Source organism: Arabidopsis thaliana, chromosome 2 (assembly GCF_000001735.4).
Source record: "Arabidopsis thaliana chromosome 2, partial sequence".
Taxonomy (NCBI): Eukaryota; Viridiplantae; Streptophyta; class Magnoliopsida; order Brassicales; family Brassicaceae; genus Arabidopsis; species Arabidopsis thaliana.
This window is the reverse complement of record NC_003071.7, coordinates 8,383,566-8,404,191: the sequence shown is the minus strand read 5'-3', so window position 1 is coordinate 8,404,191 and position 20,626 is coordinate 8,383,566. Positions and strand designations below refer to the sequence as shown.

Genomic DNA, 20,626 nt, shown 5'->3' with positions numbered 1-20,626 from the left:
ATCTTTTGCATAAAAGTTGAACACAAATTTCAAAATTTTCATGAACATAGTTTCTTGATCATCCTTTCACATCCATTGATCAATTCAACATATTACCTTTAAAAATCATTTAACCAAACCAAACAAAGATACATACAAACAAAGCCACCCAAGGCTTTGCTCGATGACTTCTTCAAATTACAGACAAGTTTAATATAGAACTAAACCTTCAATGAGGGATCAAGTCGTTCAAAAAAACAATATTAGCAACACTACTATCTCCCTTGGCCAAAAATAAACATCCACTTCCCATATCAAACGGCCATACACGTTAACATACATAAACTCAAATAAATTCACAAAAATACTTTTTAGTATATTTAGTATATGAGTACATATTTAGTATATTTTCACATTTTTGAATTGAAAATCCCAAACTTTCGCCCGACTTATCACGTTGTTGAGCAGTTATAACATTGCTCTGTCCTTCCATTGACAGAACAATTATAACATTGCTATGTCACGTTTCAGGCCTCAACTTGACAGTTTTGGAACACTGGTGATGCATGTCCGCAAATGAAGTCTACTATTACATTTTGTGTACTACAAGTTGTGGCCCTTTCTTACTTTTAGTTAGTCAGCTTGTTCAATTTCTTTTTTTATAAAAATTATTCTAAATTCTGAAATGTAAATTATACAACTAAATAAAACGTATTGCTACAACTTATGCAAATTCCTATCTACTTAGTGTTAAACACTTCCAATTTATCAAACAAAATTCAGTATTTTCAAAACCTCTATAAACAAGAATCTCTTAATTATAAAAACATAGATCATGAAGTTGTAGGCTTACTCCCCTATTAATATAAATAAACTATTTTTATTTCATATTATTATTATTTTTGATGAAATATGAGTTATCAGTCCAATCAAACAAGTGACGGGTAACTCTTGCGTTTTAAAAGTTAGAGTATATGTTATTAATACCAATTAAATTAAATATCAATAATAATAATAATAATAATAAGAAGAATAATAATAATAACTATTATTATAATATTTTTACAGATTTATTGATTAAATAAAATAAAATAATAATAATTTAAAAATAATTAGTTTAAAAATACTTTTGTAACATAATAATTAGAAAAATGAAGTTAATTTCTTATCATATTTAAAATTCCATCTTTATTCAAATATATGCCTATAAAGATTTTTTGATTATAAATAAAAATTAAAGAAATTTAAATAAGTAGATTTTTTTTTTAATTCTTTTTGGTGAAGAGTAGATTATTATTATTTTTATGTTATTATTGAATACAATTAAGATAATAACAACAACTTTCTATAATTATTTAAACTAAAGTTAAAACATTCTTTATTTTATGCATATATACTTTGTCCAAAAAGGGTTTTACTGTGGTTTCCGGTTTGTCAAAATTTTCCTTCAATCCACGTGTCCGGTTTTGATTTGTGGTTTAATCTTCCTTTTTCCTGAAGATAGCAAAAATAGTAAAACCAAAAATTTCCAGGTCATAATTCGTGATTCCTTTTTCTAGATTTCAAAAATCCAAACTTGTAAATTGCCATTGATCGATGGAGATGAAGAGAGACTTATTTTCGTTCTCGCAATCATATTGTTCTCACAATTGACCAAGGAAAGAGAAATGCGAGAGATTCTCTGAATTTAGAGAGAAGCAAAAGAGTTTTTTTTTTTTTCGAGAACCAAAAATGGAGAATCAAGAGGAAGATGAGGTGGTGCTGGCGAAGGTGACGTCGGAGGTTGAGGATAATTTTGAGGATGAAGGGTTGGTTTCAAATTCAACATTGGAGAAAGTTGCTGCAGCGAAGAAGTATATTGAAAACCATTACAATAGACGCATGAGACACATTCAACAACGTAAAGAAAGGTACCGTTTTTGTTTGCACATTATCTGTTTGTTTCTATTCCTAAAAGAAGAATACAATTTGATCTGTTGCAGAATTTCACGAAATTTCTCGTTCATCTTCTTCTGTTATCTGAATGGTGTTGTTTTTAGGGAGCTGTAATGTTTTTGTTAAACACTGAGAGGTCTTTCTCTAAAGTATTAATGGAAATAGGGTTCTTTTGATTTGCAGGCGTTGGGTGCTAGAACAAAAGATTGCATCTTTAGATGTATCAGAAAAAGAACAACTCGAGTTGCTGGAGGATTTGCAGAGGAAAGAGACAGAGTATACTAGATTAATGAGGAACAGGCTTTGCGTTGACGATTTTGATCTTCTGAGTATTATCGGGAGAGGAGCTTTTGGTGAGGTTAGTCTTTTTGGGTATTACCATCTTTGAACATTTGTTGTTATAAGAACGCCACTTTAACTATTCGTAAATGGGTATCTTCCTTAGGTAAGACTCTGCCGTGAGAAAAAGACAGGCAACATTTATGCTATGAAGAAGCTTAAGAAGTCTGAAATGCTTAGTAGGGGGCAAGTGAGTCTCACAGTTATCTCATTTATGTTATGATTATGCATAAAATTTCGGGCTTTAAGTATAGTATCTGGTTGATCGTTCTGAATAGGTTGAACATGTTAGAGCTGAGAGGAACTTGCTAGCCGAAGTTGCTAGTGACTGTATTGTGAAGCTTTATTATTCGTTCCAAGATCCAGAATATTTGTACCTTATCATGGAGTATCTGTCTGGTGGTGATGTGATGACTTTGCTTATGAGGGAAGAGACTTTGACGGAAACTGTGGCTCGGTTTTACATTGCCCAAAGTGTTTTGGCTATTGAGTCCATACATAAGCATAATTATGTTCACAGGTTAGTCTACTTGTTTCTGGTCTCATCATTCTGAATGGAGAATTAAATTGTATATATATTTGAGGTAGATCTTTTGCAGGGATATAAAACCAGACAATCTTCTGTTGGACAAGTATGGTCATATGAAGCTGTCGGATTTTGGTCTTTGTAAGCCTCTCGATTGTAGAAATATTTCGGCTATGAACGTAAATGAACCTTTGAATGATGAGAATATAAATGAATCAATCGATGGTGATGAGAACTGCTCGATAGGACGTCGTGGAAGGCGTTGGAAGAGCCCACTGGAACAGCTGCAGCATTGGCAGATAAACAGAAGAAAACTGGTGTAGTACAAAACTCTGTTTAAAACCTTTTATTTATCATATCAATCTTTGGGGTATGCTTTAAACTGCTCCTTTGGGTTTATGTCTAAACTCTCTGGCTTTGGTGTGCTCTTGTTTTGAAACAGGCATATTCTACGGTAGGTACCCCAGATTATATTGCACCAGAGGTGTTGCTGAAGAAGGGATACGGTGTAGAGTGTGACTGGTGCGTTACATTAATGATCTTATAGATTATTCTCCATAGAACCCTTCCTTATTATATCATTAGGGTTATCTACGTTAACATTACATAAAATATTCATGATCAGCTTTTCATCTTTTCTTGCTGCTTATCTACTAGTTGATCGACACATATCTATTTTCTTTCATCATCGACTCATATGCATTCATTTGAGTGCAGGTGGTCTTTGGGGGCCATTATGTATGAGATGCTCGTTGGTTATCCACCATTTTACTCCGATGACCCTGTAACAACATGTAGAAAGGTCTACTTGTAACTAAATTTACAGTAGTTTCCACTTTGCTCTTATATCATTTTGAATATTCTTGTTGATGGTAAAATGAGATTTTAAGACGGTGGAAGCTTTCTGTGTTGGGTCTGTTTTTCTTAGGATCTTTCACATCTTCTTTTATATCTCTAAATTGACATTTGATGGAATTTAGATTGTGAGCTGGAGAACTCATTTAGTATTCCCCGAGGGTGCAAGGTTGACACCTGAGGCAAGAGATCTCATTTGTAGGTTGCTTTGTGATTCTGAGCACAGGCTTGGTTCTCATGGAGCCGGAGCCGAGCAAATCAAAGTATGTAAATATAATAAAAAGACTGTTCACCTTCTACTCTTTGTCTATTACATTCTTTTTTTTAACAAAACAAGATACATCTAGGCTCATACTTGGTTCAAAGATGTGGAATGGGAAAAACTCTATGAGATGGATGCAGCTTTTAAGCCAGTGGTCAATGGAGAACTTGATACCCAGAATTTTATGAAATTCGATGAGGTAAAAGTCCGCCATCTCAAGGATTAAAAAGTTCTTTTTCAGTGGTATCATATTCGGATTCTTTCCTTAGGTGGAGTGTCCAAAACCAGCAAGAACAGGATCTGGACCGTCATGGAAGGTACTACAATTCTCAGGAAAATCTTATATCATCATTTCGCTTATTCGCGGGGTCCTGCTCTGTACTTATCGTTCTACCGGACCTTTGTTTTTGCTCGTAGGTGAGCATAACCCCTCAAAATATCAATTTTGTGGGCTATACGTACAGAAACTTTGACGCTGTTCGTGGTTCTCGCCATTCTTTAGGTGCAAAAACTGTTTGTTTTCTCATTTCTTTTGCGGATTACAGCATGTAGCCTCCTACCTTTCTCATAGTTTCTTGTAAATGTTAATGCAGATATCAAAGGAAGCGTTTCACCTCCACGCTCATCAACTGACTCTACCCGAAGTAAGTCTTGTTATTAGCATTTAAATTACCGAAAATTTCTGTGGTTTAACGTCATTATTACAATTCTCAGGTGACTCTGCAATTGATTACACAAAACTCTCAACTGGTGGCGATGGCTCACAACAATAATTATCTTGCTTCTAATACTTGAGACACCAAAGCTGATTCTTCAATCCAGACATCGCTTTATTCTACAAAGAAAATCCTCTGTAACTATTTTTTTTTGATCCATGAAACTTTTTTGTTTGTTTGTCAATGTACAGTCATAATTGCAGTTGCAGAGAGAAGAGAAGACGTTGAGAAATCTCTCTGTCTCCTTTTTCTGCAGCTGTGTTTTTTGTTTTGTACGTTTTTGTTGCATCTGCCCAGAATTGGCGTTCATGTATTTTTCTACGGCCTTTTTCCTAGTGGCAGTTTCCAACCGTTTGTTCCCGCCATTGGTGGTTACTTAGTTATTGTTATTAGCAACATCTAAATAAACCTATTTTTATATTCGCATTTGATCTTCTTCTTCTTCTTTTCTGCTTTTGTTTATACATCTTGTTGTGGCTCTTATTAGCAAACATCAATTCGATTATAATCTCATTAGGAAAAAATAGTTCAAACAAAAACTTCTTTGAAGTTTGTTTGTTTGAATACTGTAGTTATTTTTTTTTATATACTTTAGTTAACTTCACTTTGACAATGTTGTCTTCCAATACTTTTCGACTTACCAAATTAGGAAATAGTAAAAAGAGAAAAATAAAAAAACAGAGAAATCTGAACAAAAACATAGTAGCTAAACAAAAAAAATGCATTTTACTGTAATAGCATGTAAATAGTAATATACTCAAAATTATGTAATAACAGAGTCAATATAACAAAAATATCCAAGTTCAATAAATTTAAAAATGAAATTGTGAAATAACTAAAAACAGTGTATGATAGTTTTTTTGTTTCTAAGTACTAAAATATACATTGACATTTCAAAACTCTAGAACCCAATCATCTAAATATTTAGATAACCCTATGAGTATTTGCACTAAATGAGCTAACATCTCCCGGTGTAAAATCTTTATACTAACCCATTTTATCTTGGTTTTTTTTTATAACAACTAATATCAAATTCTACGAGGAAAGTCTATATATGGAGCCAAATTTATAATTGTTAAAGTATATATATGGTGTCAAATTTATCGATGATAGGAAATTGAAAAGAGAAAAACTTATTTTCAAAGCTCCACAAGACTATTCTTTAATTTTAATAGATGCTTAAAGTTTTTTTTCCCTATATATAAATATATATATTAAATGGAAATAAAACCACTTTCTTATTTTCAAATTTTATCATTAATTATAATATCACAAAAGTACTATGTAAGGGATGAATCACATTTCAAATATGTGAACTATATACAACTATCACCTATTCATTATACAATTATTAAATTTAATAATGGTATATTTGTCCCATTAATAGAATCGTAAAAACTTCCAAATCCTCTTTATATATGAATAATGTATTGAATAAAATACTCTATGAATTACTTGGTTTTTTTTTTTTTTAAACAGAATTGTAAGTAACCTGCTTCTTATGTTAATAATGATTTTAGCAAGTCATCAAGATTTAGTGAGATACAAAACATTATTTCAATTTAGATAAATTGTAAACAGTATAATCGCCATTAGCCAGAGAGGCCCATAGCTTTTTTCTCCGAGCCGGGTCGGCTTGTATTTTACTAAATTACCCCTAATTTCTCTGGGTATGTATTTCTCTGGGATTAAACATGGGCAATACCGTAGTTTCAACAGTACTAGTTTCATCGCCGATCAAAAACTAGCAACGAACCAATGCACCTTCGATCCCGTCCTCTCATGGCCACGTTGCTTGATTTCGATTTCGAGCTTCTTATTTTTTATTTTCTTCACGAAACTCGTTGAAACGATCTAATCTTCAACATCTTTGATTTTTGGTGTTGGGGTTTGTTGTTATCTGCGGAATTTTTGTTTCCTTTGCCGCGGTTTTTGATTCAGAGGTACGAATTGTTTCGTTTTTCCTTTGTTTCAATCTTTGAACTTTGATCTGGATTATTAGGGTTTTATTTATAGTTACTTAATTGTTGATTAGGCTGCTTATTTGAAGAGTTTTTAGTTCGTTTATGTTTGATTCAGTTCTCTCCTAGGGTTTCGTGTTTAAAAGTATCCATGGATTAAGAATTCTTGCTTCAATGTTGATTTAGTGGTAATGAAGTTAGATTATGGTGAAAGTATCAGTCTTTTGGATTGGATCAGTTCAAATTTTGTAGTTAAGCTTGGAAGATAACTTGTTCTAAGTTGGGGAATATGTTTTAGTGAGTAATAGACAATGTAGATTATTTGTGATGAAGGCAACTAAGGAATGATCTTTTTCAAACTTTCTCAGGGTTTAATTATAGCTGTCTAATTGTGTCCGGTGTTCAACAAACTAAGTGGAAGTGAATTTTGGAGGACTTTCTTAACACATATCACTTGGATTCTCTGTAAGTGAAAGCATAGTTTCTGGAAGGAAGTTTTGAGTAATTTGAATAATATCTCTGTTCTTGCTTAGTTCATTTTCGAATTTTACTATAGTTTTTTTTTATCTATTGTACATTTAGCTACTGTGAGTTCTTAATGCATTTCTTTATTGGGGTTAGTTCTTAATTTGGGATAGATTAGTGGAAGTATTTAGAATAAGATTTTGCTATTATGGAATTGAGCATTGTTCTGGCAGTTTCTGTTTAAAGACCATAATGAATATTTGCTTTGGAAGCCGAATATATGCAATGACTGCGTGAAGTAACCAAATTAATCTGAAGCTACATAAAGGGATTCCTTTGTTTGTGTATAGTCTAGATGTTGGAGTTTGTTCTTTGGCCTTTTCAAGTGTTGGGCAGTGTAAATCAAATATTTCACTTAACGTTCTCGCCTATTTTCATGTTTACGTTCTACATAAAATATCTCTGGATTTTTTTTGTTTTCAAGTAATTTTCAAATGCCGTTCTGGAAAACTCTTTTGGTGTTTACTAATGTATTAATTCCCGTTGTTACATGGCAGGTGCATTTTAAATCAATTATTTGAGTCTGAGAAATCAGCATTTATGTGCTACAGCTTGTCATGCTCCAGTGTGTATTCAGTGTTTATTATAAAATATAAGACTTTCGAGAGCTGAGGGAATGTCAGCACCTGGGAAGTTTGATTATTCTTCTGGTGGGCTAGATAGGCCTCTATACAGATCTAACTTTGCCGCACAGATGGAAAGATCGAGTAGCTTTCGCGAGTCCATGGAACATCCTGTCCCATCTCATCCAATCATGTTGAGGACCACTTCACCAATAGCACAAACTGATGTAACAAATTTCTTTCAGTGTTTGCGTTTTGATCCTAAGGTGGTTGCCGCGGATCACAAGTCTATTCGTCAAGGTGACTTTAAGCGGCATGTGAGTATTGCTCTTGGAATACTAGGCGATGAGTCTCCTAGTGGATCTTTAAAAGGGAAGTTTATTCCATCTCCTATTCCAGAAGAGATCAAAAGATTTAAGGCTGGTCTGCGCGAAAACAATGTGAAGGCCAGGTAGTTTTTAACTACCACAAGTTAGTTAGTTGTGTTTGAGGTGCTCTTTTGACTCATTTACTTTTTGTGGTCGCAGGGAGCGTGTAAAAATTTTCAACGAAGCTTCTTCTGTATTTAACAAGTTTTTCCCAAGTGTACCTACAAAGAAAAGGTCTCGACCTGAAGGGTTTTCTGGTGACCGCTCTGGTGATCGCTTGGTATCAGGACCAGGCCTAGGTAAAATGGGAATTCAGGGTCAGACCCTGGCTGGTGGTTTTGAGCTTGACCAGCAAAAGTTGGATGAACGACCTAAAAGTGGTGTTCCAAATAAGCGAACACGTACTTCCATGGTAATTCTGATTTTTTTTACATATGGAGTTGTTATCTTGGTTCGTACTTGAACAAATGTCTTATATTCTATAATGCAGTCTTCTGTTTGCATGTCATTGCATGCTTCTGATCACTGGAAGGTGCATCTTTTGAATTGGTCAAAAAATTGGATCGTGGTTACTAGTTTTAGATATGATATAGAAGCTTCTGTCATTTAAGGCAATTTTTTTGCTACAATGTAGTATTTTTTTATATATGTCGGATTGCATGCAAATTTAAGTGTTTAATCAAGGAGCATTTGTCTTCTTATATTTTAGTAGGTCCTCAACTATTTTTGCTTTTACGCTTGCTATATTATCACAATACTGTTATGACCTGAATATAATTGATAGTATGAAACTAACTGATGTTTTTTAAATGTTTTGATAAAAATTTATAGAAATTTGCGTGTGATAGTATTTTCATATCTCAGGTTTCTTATAAATAGTAAGTGAGTCACTATTGCTTTGGGAAACCTTAATCTCTTTATTTTGTGGTGCAGATGGATGTTCGAAACAACTGTATTGTTCGACAGTCAGCGGCTGTAGACAAAGATAAAGAAATAATGCGGGTGGGAAATCATAATGCAGTTCAGGGTGAAGATCGAACTTCTACTGGTATTGATGGTTGGGAAACGTCAAAAATGAAGAAAAAACGCTCCTCTATTAATGCGGACTGTCATCCTAACTTGGCTTCAAATAAAGTGGTTGATGGTTACCGAGACTTGAAGCAGGGCATACAACAGAAACCAACAGGCGATTCCCGGTCAAGAGTGAATGGTGACTCAAACATGTTCAGGTATGCCCTGTTGTATGTATGTAATAGATTTTTGTGCAGACATACAAGGTCCAACGCTGATATTTATTAGCCTTATATATTGACTGTCGCCTTGTTCTTCGATGTGTGTTTTCAAATTACTTTGCTCATATGTACTTAGCTAGCAAACTTTCTTTTGCAGACCTCATAATTGCACTACTTTCCTTTTGTTATTTACCGTTCTGAGTTTATTAGGAAATAAATCAAAAGTGGAATTTCACAAAATTCAATTGTTTGCTCTTCATTTACATGACTTTATCTAACCTGCAATAGAAGTATGTGTTGGAGATGCATGAGTGTGTACTTCCACCATCAATATCTCCCGTCGTATTATTTCCATAATTTTACTGGTGATTGAGTTAACTGAAGAAATACCTTTACTCAGATGATATCTACAATCCATTGCAGATTATGGTTTCAAGGGTTCAGAATATGCTGAGATTCCTTCACTTGATTGATTTACTCACTCTGTTTTGTTTGACTTCTTCTTTATTGTCGTGACTCTTCTCGTTCAATTGGATTCTGTCTCCTTTGATGGTTAATATAAAGGGTAAGACTTTTTGAATTATTTTTGTAGGCAATCGGCTGGTAATGGAGCTACTGGGTATGGAAGATCTGATAGCCTCTCTCATCAGACGAGCTTGGCTGGGCATTCTCCACTGGCGAGGGTTGATTCTGACCATAACTCTTTGTACAGTGAGAAGAGAGAACGCTCCATTGTCTCAGATAAGGAAAGGGTGAATCTCAGGGGCGTCAACAAGTATGCATTATTATCGTAATTCAATTCACATTTTGAATTCTTCTATTAATTACATGTACCTTGTTCATGAGATTTCATTTCACCATATCATCTTACCCATATTTAGCCACTGTTGTTTCTGATCATTGTCAATGTACTTATTACTCTGTTTAATTCATTGAAGGTCAAATATTCATGATGAATTCAATTCTTCAAGTCTGGTTTCAAACACAAAAACAAATGCTTCAGTTCGTGGACCTAGATCAGGATCGGGGTTACCACCAAAACTGTCTCCAGGACTCCATAACACTCCGTCCCCGATTGAATGGGATATCTCTGGCTGTACGAATAAGCCTCCAACATTGTCAGGAGTTACACAACGCAAGCGTATGACATCAAATCGTTCTTCATCACCACCTGTCACTCAGTGGGCCAGTCAAAGACCACAAAAGATATCCCGGATAGCAAGAAGGACAAATTTAGTGCCCATTGTTTCTAGTCAGGACGAAGTTCCCTACTCTGATAATATATCAGATGTTGGTTGTAGTGAAACTGGGTTTGGATTTCATAAACGTTCACCAGCTGCTTCTCCTCAATTGAAACTAAAAGGTGAAAGCAGCTTCTCCACTGCAGCCTTATCAGAAAGTGAAGAATCTGGCCACCCTGAGATCAAATCTAAAGACAAAGGTAAACAGTCTGATGAGGTTGATGGGAAAGCTGCACAGAATATTCCTAGAGTGTCCATCCCTGCTTTACAATCAAGAAAAAGTAATAAGCCTGCAGCTGGTGAAGAGATTGGAGATGGTGTGAGAAGGCAAGGAAGGACAGGCCGTGGCTTTTCTTCCACGAGGTCTCTTAACCCAAATGGAGTAAATAAGCTTAAGAATGTTGGAACAGCAAAACATCTTCGCAGTGCAAGACCTATTTTTGACAAGAATGAAAGGTAGAGATTATTCTTATTTTCCACGTACTCTTATTTTTTTTTTCCTGTATGATTAAAATTTGTTATGGTGTTTATCTCATAGAATTTTTAATGAGTTCTGTGCAGTAAGGTGGGTCGTCCACCCACTAGGAAACTATCTGATCGTAAGGCCTACAAACGTCAGAGAGCTACGGCAACAAATGCTCCAACACTAGATTTTCATGGTAAAACAAGTTCAGTGTAATAAGAATTGCTCTTTTTGGATTGGATTTTTTTCCTGATTTATTTCTTTATTCATGGATTTGTTACCTTTCTTAGTTGGTTCAAATGATGGTCGTGAGGAGCTACTGGCAGCTGTCAACTCAGCTATAAATATTGGTAAAACATTTTGTTCCTCAGTCACTCTTATGATACATACCCAACTTTTGTTTCTGGATTAATTGTCTTGCTATTGATGCAGCTCAGAATTTTCCCAACTCTTTCTGGAAGCAAATGGAGCGCTACTTCGGCTATATATCTGATGATCATATCAATTTCTTGAAACAACAGGTGATACCTTTTTCTTCATTTTCAGATCTCATAGTGAGGATTTGATAGATATATTCTTGTTTGGTAATAAATATCCACACCCGATCTCCTGAAATTATTGATTCTCTTATCCAACTGTAAATCCGAAACCCTAATATTCCTTGTACCACATTCCTAATCAACTAGGCTTGAGCCCGAAAAACAAAAACAAAAAAAACAGTAGGAATGTGGTTCAAGGAAAATTAGTGTTTGGATTTATAGTTGGATAAGAGAATCAATTAATTCTTTAATTTCCTAGGTATCTATCTGCACCCCACTTTTGTAAATGTAAAGCGAAAGGAAAAAATCCCAAAGAAGTAGAATAATGGTGTCAAGTGTCTGTTGGAATTATTATCATATGTGATTTGACAGCAATATTTGCAGTGCTGCGGAAGCTTATCATGTCAACTTCAACGCATTTTAGATAGTCAATATTGTAATGTTTTTTTCCTTTCTCTTTCAGGGAGAACTCTCCTCCATGGGTCCGACGCCCGTTTTGACATCTTCTGAGTTTGATAGCCCTGTGTTTCCTGAGGAACTTGCAACTAGCAGGGCGGATTCCAAGGCTTCTCCACTGTACCAGAGATTGCTATCAGCCTTGATATCTGAGGACTCAATGGGTGTAAATGAAGATTTACAAGTTGATCTTGACGATGACTCAGAATTCAGTGTTCTGAATAATATGGAGTTCAATGGGTTTAGGAACAATGAAAGGCTGGAACTTGATGAATCAGAAAATGATGGGTCTGCAATTTTGTTCAAGGGTGTTGATAAGTCAGCCCACCACTGCAATGGCAAATTTCCAGATAATTCACCCATTGACTTCGTAGATATTCAATATGATAAATTGGGGATAGATGAAAAGATTTATCTGGAAGCCCAGTCTCTTGGAATATCCATAGACCTAATGGTATACGGTCTAGTATCTTAGTTATTGTGAAACCTATTTATGCTATGTACTTTTGGGTCTTACTGAAGTTTGTTATTCTTCTTGTGTTTTCTTACAGCCTAGTATCTCAAACGTGGAGGATGAAGGTATTGCTGACGAAATTAAAAAGTTGGAGGAGGCTATCTGCAACGAGGTCATTATTTCATCAAATATTATATTTGTTGTTTCATTATGGTTTTCTTGTCTCCATTGCGAGTTATTAAGTAATTTAGGGGGATTCTGATGTTTCTTAAGAAATCCTTGTAAAAGGACCAAAGTAATATTTTTGTGTCCCATGTTTACTTTCTCTAGAGAAAAACACCCTTTGATTGTCTCTATGTTATTTTTTTCAGGGTTCTAAGAAGAAAGAGATTGTGGATAGGCTACTAAAGCCTGCCATCGAGATGAAAGAACTTCAGGAGAAGTACGAATTTTCCCTTACTCTGCTTTTTGGGCACTCCATTGTGGATCTGAATTATGATCTGACGGTTTTTCATCTTTGTTTTTTTTTCTTTCCATAGGGAGCTTGATCAACTTGGTTATGAAAAGCTCATCGAGATGGCATATGAAAAAAGCAAGGTAAATTGACTGTAAAGTTGGCTCATTTTCGATTTTGTTTTGCTTCCCTGGCACTGCCAATTTATACGTAGTTATTTGTTAATAACTTTGTTTCCTTCTTTTACAGGCAAGTCGGCGTCATCACAACGCTGGTGGAAAGAATTCCAACAACAAGATTTCAAAGCAGGCTGCATTGGCTTTTGTTAGAAGGACGCTTGAACGATGCCATCAATTCGAAAAGACGGGCAAAAGCTGCTTTAGTGAGCCTGAAATTAAGGATATGTTCATTGCGGGGTTGGCAACAGCTGAAGATACTCTCATGGACAAGGAGTATAATACGTCAACTTCAAGTATGTTCTATTGCCTACATAAAATTACGGAAGCTCTTTTAAATCCATATCCTCTTCACTAATTTGTATCTCTCTTTCTTTCCCTTACAGCGCCCATGGGCTCACAGCCAAGCTCTTCGCTGGCACTCATTGGGCAGAACTCGGAGAACTATGCCAAATCTTCTGATGTTCTACCATCTGAAAATGCTTTACTAGAACAAACGACGGGGAAAGAAGATACAGCATGGTCCAATAGGGTCAAGAAGAGAGAGTTGCTGCTCGATGATGTTGGTATTGGGACACAACTCTCAAGTAATACAAAGGGGAAGAGAAGCGACAGGGACAGAGATGGGAAAGGGCAGGCTTCATCTAGAGGCGGAACTAATAAGATCGGCCGGCCTTCCCTGTCCAATGCTAAGGGTGAAAGAAAAACAAAAGCAAAACCGAAGCAGAAAACAACTCAGATATCTCCATCTGTTAGGGTTCCGGAGCAACCCAAACCATCGTTACCAAAACCGAATGAAGCAAACAGCGAGTATAATAACTTGGAGGCACTGGAGGAGACAGAGCCAATTCTCGATTTATCTCAGTTACAAATACCAGATGGCTTAGGAGATTTTGATGCGCAACCAGGTGATATTAATTCATGGTTTAACATGGACGACGAAGAAGATTTCGATATGACGGAGCTTGGAATACCAACGGATGATATCTCAGAGCTGAACATAAAGTTATGAGGTCACCACTCCATCTCACTCTATCTATATCTGTATAGTCTTGTTGGTTATACTAGTTGACAAAAAGAGAGTAAGGGAAAAGAAAAGTTTTGCTTCCTTGGGCGAATAACCAATACAGGAAATGGGTTATTCGGATGTTAGCTCCAGAAAATTAGGTCATATAGATTCTTTTCTACATCTTCTTCTTCTTCTTCTTCTTAGGCTTCTTTTTTCGTCTTTTTATAACTCCGATTTCTTGGGTGAATCTCTTTGTACTTTTGTGATGGATGCTGGATTTGGATCCGCTGGGTAAGCTAGGTTGATAGTTAACTTCCGGCTGTAAGAAGCTGTTGTGGCAGAAAGAAAGAAAGAAAGGAAAAAGGAGTGATGATGGTGATGTTGTAGTGATATATGTATACATATAAGTGGAGGCTCTTTTTCTTCTTTCATCTTTGGGTTTTGTTTTGTAGTTTTCGTAACCTCAGGACCATTACATCTCTGTACATACATTTTTATGTTCCTTAATAAAATTCAGTTTCTCCCTCCATTATCAGGTCACTGTCTAATACATATACAATCTTTTACCATCATGATATTATGTTGTGTGTGTGTTTCTCGTAACCTTTGTTGTTGAATTTTTGTAAAGGTAAAGATGAGTTCAAGTTTAGAGATAAAAAAAGGAAGAGTTTGCTTTGATCTTTTTGATATCATAAGGTTGGATGTTTGATATTGATGTATCTTGTGTGGTCTTTCTATTGTCTTATGCCCTTGTAAGTTGATCTAAGAGAGGCATGTTTAAAAAAAATTAGATGTCTTGTTTCCTAGTTACATTACTTGCTATGATTGGTGATGAATTGTTATAAATGATCTATACAATTGAACACTTCTTACTGTTGAAGCTGAATAACACAGCCGTTCTCCTAGCTTTGTAAATATTATGGCATCTAATTTTGAATAGTTTCATGTTACTTTTGTAGTATTATGCTTTCTTGTTGTTGCTATACTAAGATGATGCAACTCATGTTTATACATGTGATTCTCTGTGGAACATTGTTCATATAAATTGTTAATTTTGGTAGGATCATAATTCATTTATACAAAGATCAAAATATCATATTTATTTGTGACATTGAAGTATGATTGGAGATCTATTCAATTATTACAAATAGTATGAGTCTAACAGTTTTTTATGTTTCGTTAAGTGTAGTTTGTGAATTGCTGACTGATTTGGTGGTCTTGTTGCTCTCGTGAGACGTGAAGATATTATGTCCACTCATTTTGGGTCTATTGGGCTAAGTATTTAAAATATAGAATGTGTCTCTCACGAAACAAAACCGAACTCATTTCTTGTCTTTTTTTTTTTATTCTCGAAAAATCTCTTTTCGCCGTGAACTGCAAAACAGAACTATGGAGATAATAACTATGTCACCTGAGGCATATTATAAAGTTGTTACGAATAATGTTTGATGAGATTCCAAAATTCCAAATTTGGTACAGACATTAATAGTAATGAATCATATGCCAAAACTGTGACAGTCGGAGACATGATACTGTTGCTGGACTCAAGAATTAGATTCAATCTTTAGCCACAAGTTTCACATACTTCCCATCAACTGTGAATCTGGAGCTCAAATTCACCTGTAAGATTGTAGAAAAACAAAAAGACTCTACTGTGAAGATCTCTCAACAGCAGAACAGATTGTTGTACATTAATTAGACTGATGAGGTATATCTAACCTTTAGTTCTAGCTCTGCCTTAAGCTCAGATTTGTCTCGGCCTGAATCCACAATAGATTCCAGAACGAGCTTCTTCAGTTTCTTCATCTTCAAAGTTTTATCTTCGTTCTGTATCAATACAAATTCATAGATTTGTTACATTTTGTAGTCACATTGCTAGAAAGAAGCTAAACTGAAACCGAAATGCAGAAAGATACGTACAGACTTCAAAGCCGATGTGATCAACTTCTTCCAATTGATTTTCTTCTCATGGTCCTGCTTCTTTGCTTTCTTTAGATCACTTCCTTTTGCTTCTTCGCCTTCACTCGTTTCATCCAAAGTCTCTAGCTTTCTCTTTTTCTCAGGATGCGATTCTCCATTCGCAACACCTGAGGAGGCAGGTAAATCTACTTTCTTCTGTTCTGAATCAACATTAGACGCATTTTCACTTCCATCCTTGTTATCCAAAGTCGTGGATTGTTCTTGTTGTTGCCTAGCATGGAAGGCTTTAGCTTTTCCTCGGTGCTTCTTCCCATCCGCATGGGCAAGCAAAGTCTGCTGGCTAGTAGCCTTTGTGTTACATAAACTGCAACCAAATAGACAAAATACTCAAAACCATGTCCACAAAAATCTCGTCACAAGACAAACACACAAAACAACAATACATTCTAAAACAAAAGTCTACATTAGCGTTATAAATCCACACAAAAACTTATTCTCCTAACAACCTCAATACATTATGCATTCGTATCTAAAGCGGAAAACGGAAGGAAAGTTTGAAAGATGTAAATACCTGCAAAACCATGGATATCGGTTTGATAAGCCGACATTAATATCAAAGTCAGGCTCTTGCTTAGAGATGTCCTTTGGCTTTGCAGGTGTTCCATTAGCTGACTTTGACTGCCCTTTTGGACCATACTTCTCCTAAAAACATTCAATACACAAACAATTCCTCAATCTCTTAAGTCCAAGACATAGCCAAAAATCTAGAACTTAACCCAATTTGTTCAATACAATGCATAAACCATTTACTTACAGCTTCAGTAATGCATTGGTTATGTCCTTGCACAGTATCTCTCCCAAACATTTCTCCACAATCGATGCACGATAACTATTGATACAATACAACACACGAAAGAGAGACTTAACACAACAATCATCATAAAGTTTCGATTTTTACCATAGAGAAAATTTGAAAGTGAGACCTTGTTGGCTCTGCACATCTTGAAGTGAGACGGGACCTTTGGCTTCTTCAGACTCTCTCCACAGTCTTCGCATTGAAACCAAACCATCTTTTTCGTTTTCCGATTATCGAAATTGAGATCTCGGGGAAAACAATTTCAAGCAGAAATCAAAATCGGAGAGGGGTTTAAGATTGGTACCAGCTAGGGTTTTAAAAGCCTTCCAGAAGAACTAATTCAATGTAGAGTTTGTTTATTCAAGTATCAGACAACGCGCTGTTTTGGAACGCTAAAAACGACAAGGTTTCTTAGTTTTTAGAAATGAGACGGCATGATGTTTGTAGAGCTGGTATTGCAATTAGCAATGCATCCAGGGGAATTCAAGGCATTTAATTTTGGTATAAACCGAACCAAATCGAGTAAACCAGAATTCAAACAGAAAACTATAGAATTCAAAACGAATCAAACCCCAAAAAGCTGGTTTAGTTTGGTATATATTCACACAACTCGAAAACCCAAAAAAGCTGGTTTAGTTTGGTACATAGATGCCAGGTATAATATAGGTTGAAGATACCAGATTAGTAATTAGCCTAACCGAAAATTGGAAGCCTGATTAATATATCAGAGATAACAAAGCCTTACCAAATGATCTCAGCTATCTCTGATGCCAAGCCTGTTCCCCATCACCAAAATATTGCCCTGCCATGCCTAAATGATTCGGTGGTGGCAACATTGATCCTTGGTTCGTCATCATACCCGAGCCAAACATACCATAGTTTGGTAGACCAGCTAACATTTGATTACCACTTAATGCACCATACATAGGATCAAAACCAGGAAACTGATGAGAGTATCCATAAAAAGGCATGTTCTGTCCGAACATGTCCATAGTCTGTTGTTGTTGGTGGTGCATCTTCTCGAGTACATGTCCGCGACCCAGTTCGATCCCGGGCAAGACTGCTTCACTTTGATTAGCCATCTTGGTTAGATCAATATTCACTGGTTCAGCCATATCCTGCTCCTTTCCAGCCTTGCCCGGCTTCTCTGATGCTAGATTACATACCACGATGCGGTTGTACATCCTCTTCTCCGGTCTTTTCAATGCCTCTCTCGCTCCCTTCCGTGTCTTGAACATCACAAACCCGTAACCTTTACCTCTTCCCGTGTCCTTGTCCATGACTACCGAGCACTCCTCTATCTCCCCATAAGACTCAAAAGCCGTCTTGAGGTTCTCTTGCGTTGTGTCCCATCCAAAGCCACGCACAAATATATTGCGCTGAGCGATGTCACGGTCAGCCGACTCAAGGATGGCAGAGATCAATCGAGAACCCTTCTCGGCAGTCTTGTATATGAGGTTAACAAGCTCTTCCTTCGAGTAAGCTACCAACAGCTGCTTGATATCTTCCTTGTCATGCTCGAAATCAGAGTCTGACTTAGTCTGCTTCTTGTCCTTCTTTCTCTTCTTCTCTTTGTCTTGCTTTTTGGCTTTCTTTGATTCACTCTTTTGCTCACCCCCTCCTTTTGCTTCTTCGGCCTGAACTACCTCCCTTTTCCATGTTTCATCGCAGGTCTCTAGCTTTCTCTTTTTGTGAGCCTGTGAATATCCATTTGCAACACCTGAGGAGACAAGCAAATCTACTTTCTTTTGTTCGGAATTACCATCCGAAGCATTGACAGTTGTATCCTTTTTATCCACTGTAGTTTTTTCTAATTGTTGTTGTTGTGTAGCATCAAACAATTCGACATTTTCTCGGTGTTTTCTGCCATTGGCATGGGATAGCAAATTCTGCTGGCATGTAGCCTTCACGTTACACAAGCTGGAACCAAATAGATATATTCAAAGCATTAACTCTTGAAATCTCACCCAAAGGGAAATGTTAAGAACAAACACAGAAATCTTCTTTATTTATTACAGTACAGAATCAAAGAGAAATCCATGAACCCATACCAATGGTGCAAAACCAACCATATACACGACTTTACTCAATAATAGCTGATGCATATCCTACTTAGAATTATCCTAGTTACGACTAACTAACTCAGGTGGCATGTAGATTTTGTGAACACTCTTACTAAGGACACAAAGTTTCAATAAGTCATTGACAAATCCAAAGTTAAATAGATAGGTTTTTTCTAAAACGACATTATTATACTCCTAAAAATTGTAGACAATCCTCCTCAATTATTCCATAATTAACAGATCACTAATCTCACATCAAAAGCGCATATCCGTTCTTCTAACGTGATATAGAAAATGGTAGTGGAAAGGTGAAATATGTGATCAAGAGATTACCTACAAAACCATGGATAACAATTGGATAACCCGACATTTATATCGACTTCGATCTGTTGTTTTGAGTAGTCCTTCTTATCCACCGTGGAATGTTGTGTTGATTGTCGTTTCTGTTGTTCAGCATCAAAACGTTCAACTTTCACTCGGTGTTTCTTGCCATTGGCATGTGCTAACAAAGTCTGCTCGCTGGTAGCGTTTATGTCACACAAGCTGGAACGAAATAAATCATATTTAATGCATGTCTTCATAAAATCTCACCGCAAGAGAACACACAAACAACAATACATTTTGAGCTAGGTTTACCCAATAATGTCCTAAACAATGTAAGATTACCTACCTACAGAACCATGGATAGTCGTTTGATAACCCGACATATATATCTAAGTCGGGTTGTTGTGTTAAATTGTTCTTGTCAACTGCTGGATGTTCAGATTGTTGTTTCGAGTAGTCCATATCAGCAACCTCATTTGCTTTCTCTTGGTGTTTCTTCCCATAGACATGGGCAAAATAATCCTGCTCGCAGGTCATAGTTGCATTACATAAGCTGCAAATAGAAAATATTAAGTACCTCACCACAAGAGAACACACACAAACAAGACTAAGTTTGGAACAAAGCCTCCATTAACAGACAATGGAAGGAAGGCTAAAGATGTGTGTAAAGTACCTACAAAACCATTGACTGTTGAACAACTCGGCATTTATATCGAAATCGTGCTTTTGTTTCGAACTTTCGCCATTAGATCGCACCATTGGACCATATTTCTCCTATTTACCAAGAAAAAAACGTAACTAAATCTAAAAAACTTAAACCATTAGTGATTAGCATCATAAGATTGATCAAAATTGGCAAATAAATACTTACAGCTTCGGTGATGCATTGATTATGATAGTGAACACTAACTTGCCCAAACATGTTTCCACAGTCAATGCAAGAAAACTGTGATGGTCAGAAGATTCGAAAATAATCATCAGAGAGAGGTTAAGAGAAGAAGAGAATCATCAGAGAGTTTCAATTTTAGTGTACCTTGGTGGCAGTGCACATACTCATGTGTCTCGGTAGCCTTGGCTTCTTCAGATTCTCGCCACAATCATCGCACTGAAACCACACCATTGTTGAATCGAAAACTCTTGCAATTTGCCAATTTCAATTTGCTAATTCGGAGACCGCCTAGAGAGAGTTTGAAACCCTTTTCCTTTTCAGATTGATGAATTTTCTAACTACGTGCTGTTTTCACAATTCGAAAACGACATGGTTTGTTTATCTTGTGGCAACCAAAACGTTGCCGTTTCACTTTGTTAAATGTGATAACACTTTAGACAAGAATATAACTTCCTCGAGAACTCAATACTCAATCCATTAAACTATCTTTTTAACCCTATTGATGAATTTGGCTTACACTA

At 36.1% G+C, this 20,626-nt stretch overlaps 4 protein-coding genes and 1 non-coding gene across 6 annotated transcripts; 3 read left to right on the top strand and 2 right to left on the bottom strand.

Annotated features, from left to right (window-relative positions):
* The first annotated feature begins 1,527 nt into the window (after positions 1-1,527).
* AT2G19400 (AGC (cAMP-dependent, cGMP-dependent and protein kinase C) kinase family protein) lies at positions 1,528-5,092 on the top strand. Its single transcript, NM_127498.3, has 13 exons — positions 1,528-1,889; positions 2,098-2,272; positions 2,360-2,443; positions 2,532-2,773; positions 2,853-3,096; positions 3,222-3,301; positions 3,497-3,581; positions 3,760-3,897; positions 3,982-4,095; positions 4,166-4,213; positions 4,314-4,398; positions 4,490-4,540; positions 4,611-5,092. The coding sequence occupies exons 1-13, from the start codon at positions 1,711-1,713 to the stop codon at positions 4,667-4,669; spliced, it is 1,584 nt and encodes a 527-aa protein (NP_565453.1). The 5' UTR covers positions 1,528-1,710; the 3' UTR covers positions 4,670-5,092.
* A 1,160-nt stretch (positions 5,093-6,252) lies between these two features.
* AT2G19390 (serine/arginine repetitive matrix protein) lies at positions 6,253-14,582 on the top strand. 2 transcript variants are annotated; one of them, NM_127497.2, is made up of 16 exons: positions 6,253-6,555; positions 6,942-7,038; positions 7,596-8,112; positions 8,189-8,441; positions 8,963-9,258; positions 9,854-10,036; positions 10,200-10,958; positions 11,064-11,161; positions 11,256-11,315; positions 11,398-11,486; positions 11,968-12,414; positions 12,512-12,586; positions 12,786-12,856; positions 12,954-13,011; positions 13,118-13,340; positions 13,431-14,582. In NM_127497.2, the coding sequence occupies exons 3-16, from the start codon at positions 7,715-7,717 to the stop codon at positions 14,054-14,056; spliced, it is 3,636 nt and encodes a 1,211-aa protein (NP_565452.1). In that variant the 5' UTR covers positions 6,253-6,555; positions 6,942-7,038; positions 7,596-7,714; the 3' UTR covers positions 14,057-14,582. The 2 variants fall into 2 exon arrangements, with proteins under 2 accessions (NP_565452.1, NP_001324482.1); NM_001335633.1 differs by lacking the exon at positions 6,942-7,038 and having other exon boundaries at positions 6,300-6,555; positions 13,431-14,576.
* MIR5632 lies at positions 11,584-11,743 on the top strand. The gene has a single exon (NR_140195.1). It is a non-coding gene; the product is annotated as a microRNA ath-MIR5632 precursor (primary transcript).
* Positions 14,583-15,401: 819 nt separating the features above from the next.
* Positions 15,402-17,259, bottom strand: AT2G19385 (zinc ion binding protein). The gene is made up of 6 exons (NM_127496.3): positions 16,957-17,259; positions 16,788-16,862; positions 16,545-16,675; positions 15,974-16,337; positions 15,773-15,880; positions 15,402-15,673 (listed from the first exon to the last, which is right to left on the bottom strand). The coding sequence occupies exons 1-6, from the start codon at positions 17,041-17,043 to the stop codon at positions 15,611-15,613; spliced, it is 828 nt and encodes a 275-aa protein (NP_565451.1). The 5' UTR covers positions 17,044-17,259; the 3' UTR covers positions 15,402-15,610.
* AT2G19380 (RNA recognition motif (RRM)-containing protein) lies at positions 17,180-20,385 on the bottom strand. The gene is made up of 6 exons (NM_127495.2): positions 20,250-20,385; positions 20,088-20,162; positions 19,890-19,990; positions 19,563-19,769; positions 19,226-19,435; positions 17,180-18,749 (listed from the first exon to the last, which is right to left on the bottom strand). Exons 1-6 carry the CDS (start codon positions 20,334-20,336, stop codon positions 17,588-17,590), a joined length of 1,842 nt encoding a protein of 613 aa, NP_565450.1. The 5' UTR covers positions 20,337-20,385; the 3' UTR covers positions 17,180-17,587.
* Between the last annotated feature and the right edge of the window lie 241 nt (positions 20,386-20,626).

Coding starts and splice junctions, on each gene's coding strand:
- AT2G19400 (NM_127498.3), top strand. CDS start 1,711: ATGGAGAATCAAGAGGAAGATGAGGTGGTGCTGGCGAAGGTGACGTCG. Junction 3,582..3,759: donor CTGTAACAACATGTAGAAAG/GTCTACTTGTAA, acceptor GATGGAATTTAG/ATTGTGAGCTGGAGAACTCA. Junction 3,898..3,981: donor CCGGAGCCGAGCAAATCAAA/GTATGTAAATAT, acceptor AGATACATCTAG/GCTCATACTTGGTTCAAAGA.
- AT2G19390 (NM_127497.2), top strand. CDS start 7,715: ATGTCAGCACCTGGGAAGTTTGATTATTCTTCTGGTGGGCTAGATAGG. Junction 12,415..12,511: donor GAATATCCATAGACCTAATG/GTATACGGTCTA, acceptor GTTTTCTTACAG/CCTAGTATCTCAAACGTGGA. Junction 12,587..12,785: donor AGGAGGCTATCTGCAACGAG/GTCATTATTTCA, acceptor TATTTTTTTCAG/GGTTCTAAGAAGAAAGAGAT.
- AT2G19385 (NM_127496.3), bottom strand. CDS start 17,043: ATGGTTTGGTTTCAATGCGAAGACTGTGGAGAGAGTCTGAAGAAGCCA. Junction 16,676..16,787: donor ACCAATGCATTACTGAAGCT/GTAAGTAAATGG, acceptor GAATGTTTTTAG/GAGAAGTATGGTCCAAAAGG. Junction 16,338..16,544: donor CGATATCCATGGTTTTGCAG/GTATTTACATCT, acceptor ATTTGGTTGCAG/TTTATGTAACACAAAGGCTA.
- AT2G19380 (NM_127495.2), bottom strand. CDS start 20,336: ATGGTGTGGTTTCAGTGCGATGATTGTGGCGAGAATCTGAAGAAGCCA. Junction 20,163..20,249: donor GTATGTGCACTGCCACCAAG/GTACACTAAAAT, acceptor TGACCATCACAG/TTTTCTTGCATTGACTGTGG. Junction 18,750..19,225: donor TGTTATCCATGGTTTTGTAG/GTAATCTCTTGA, acceptor ATTTGGTTCCAG/CTTGTGTAACGTGAAGGCTA.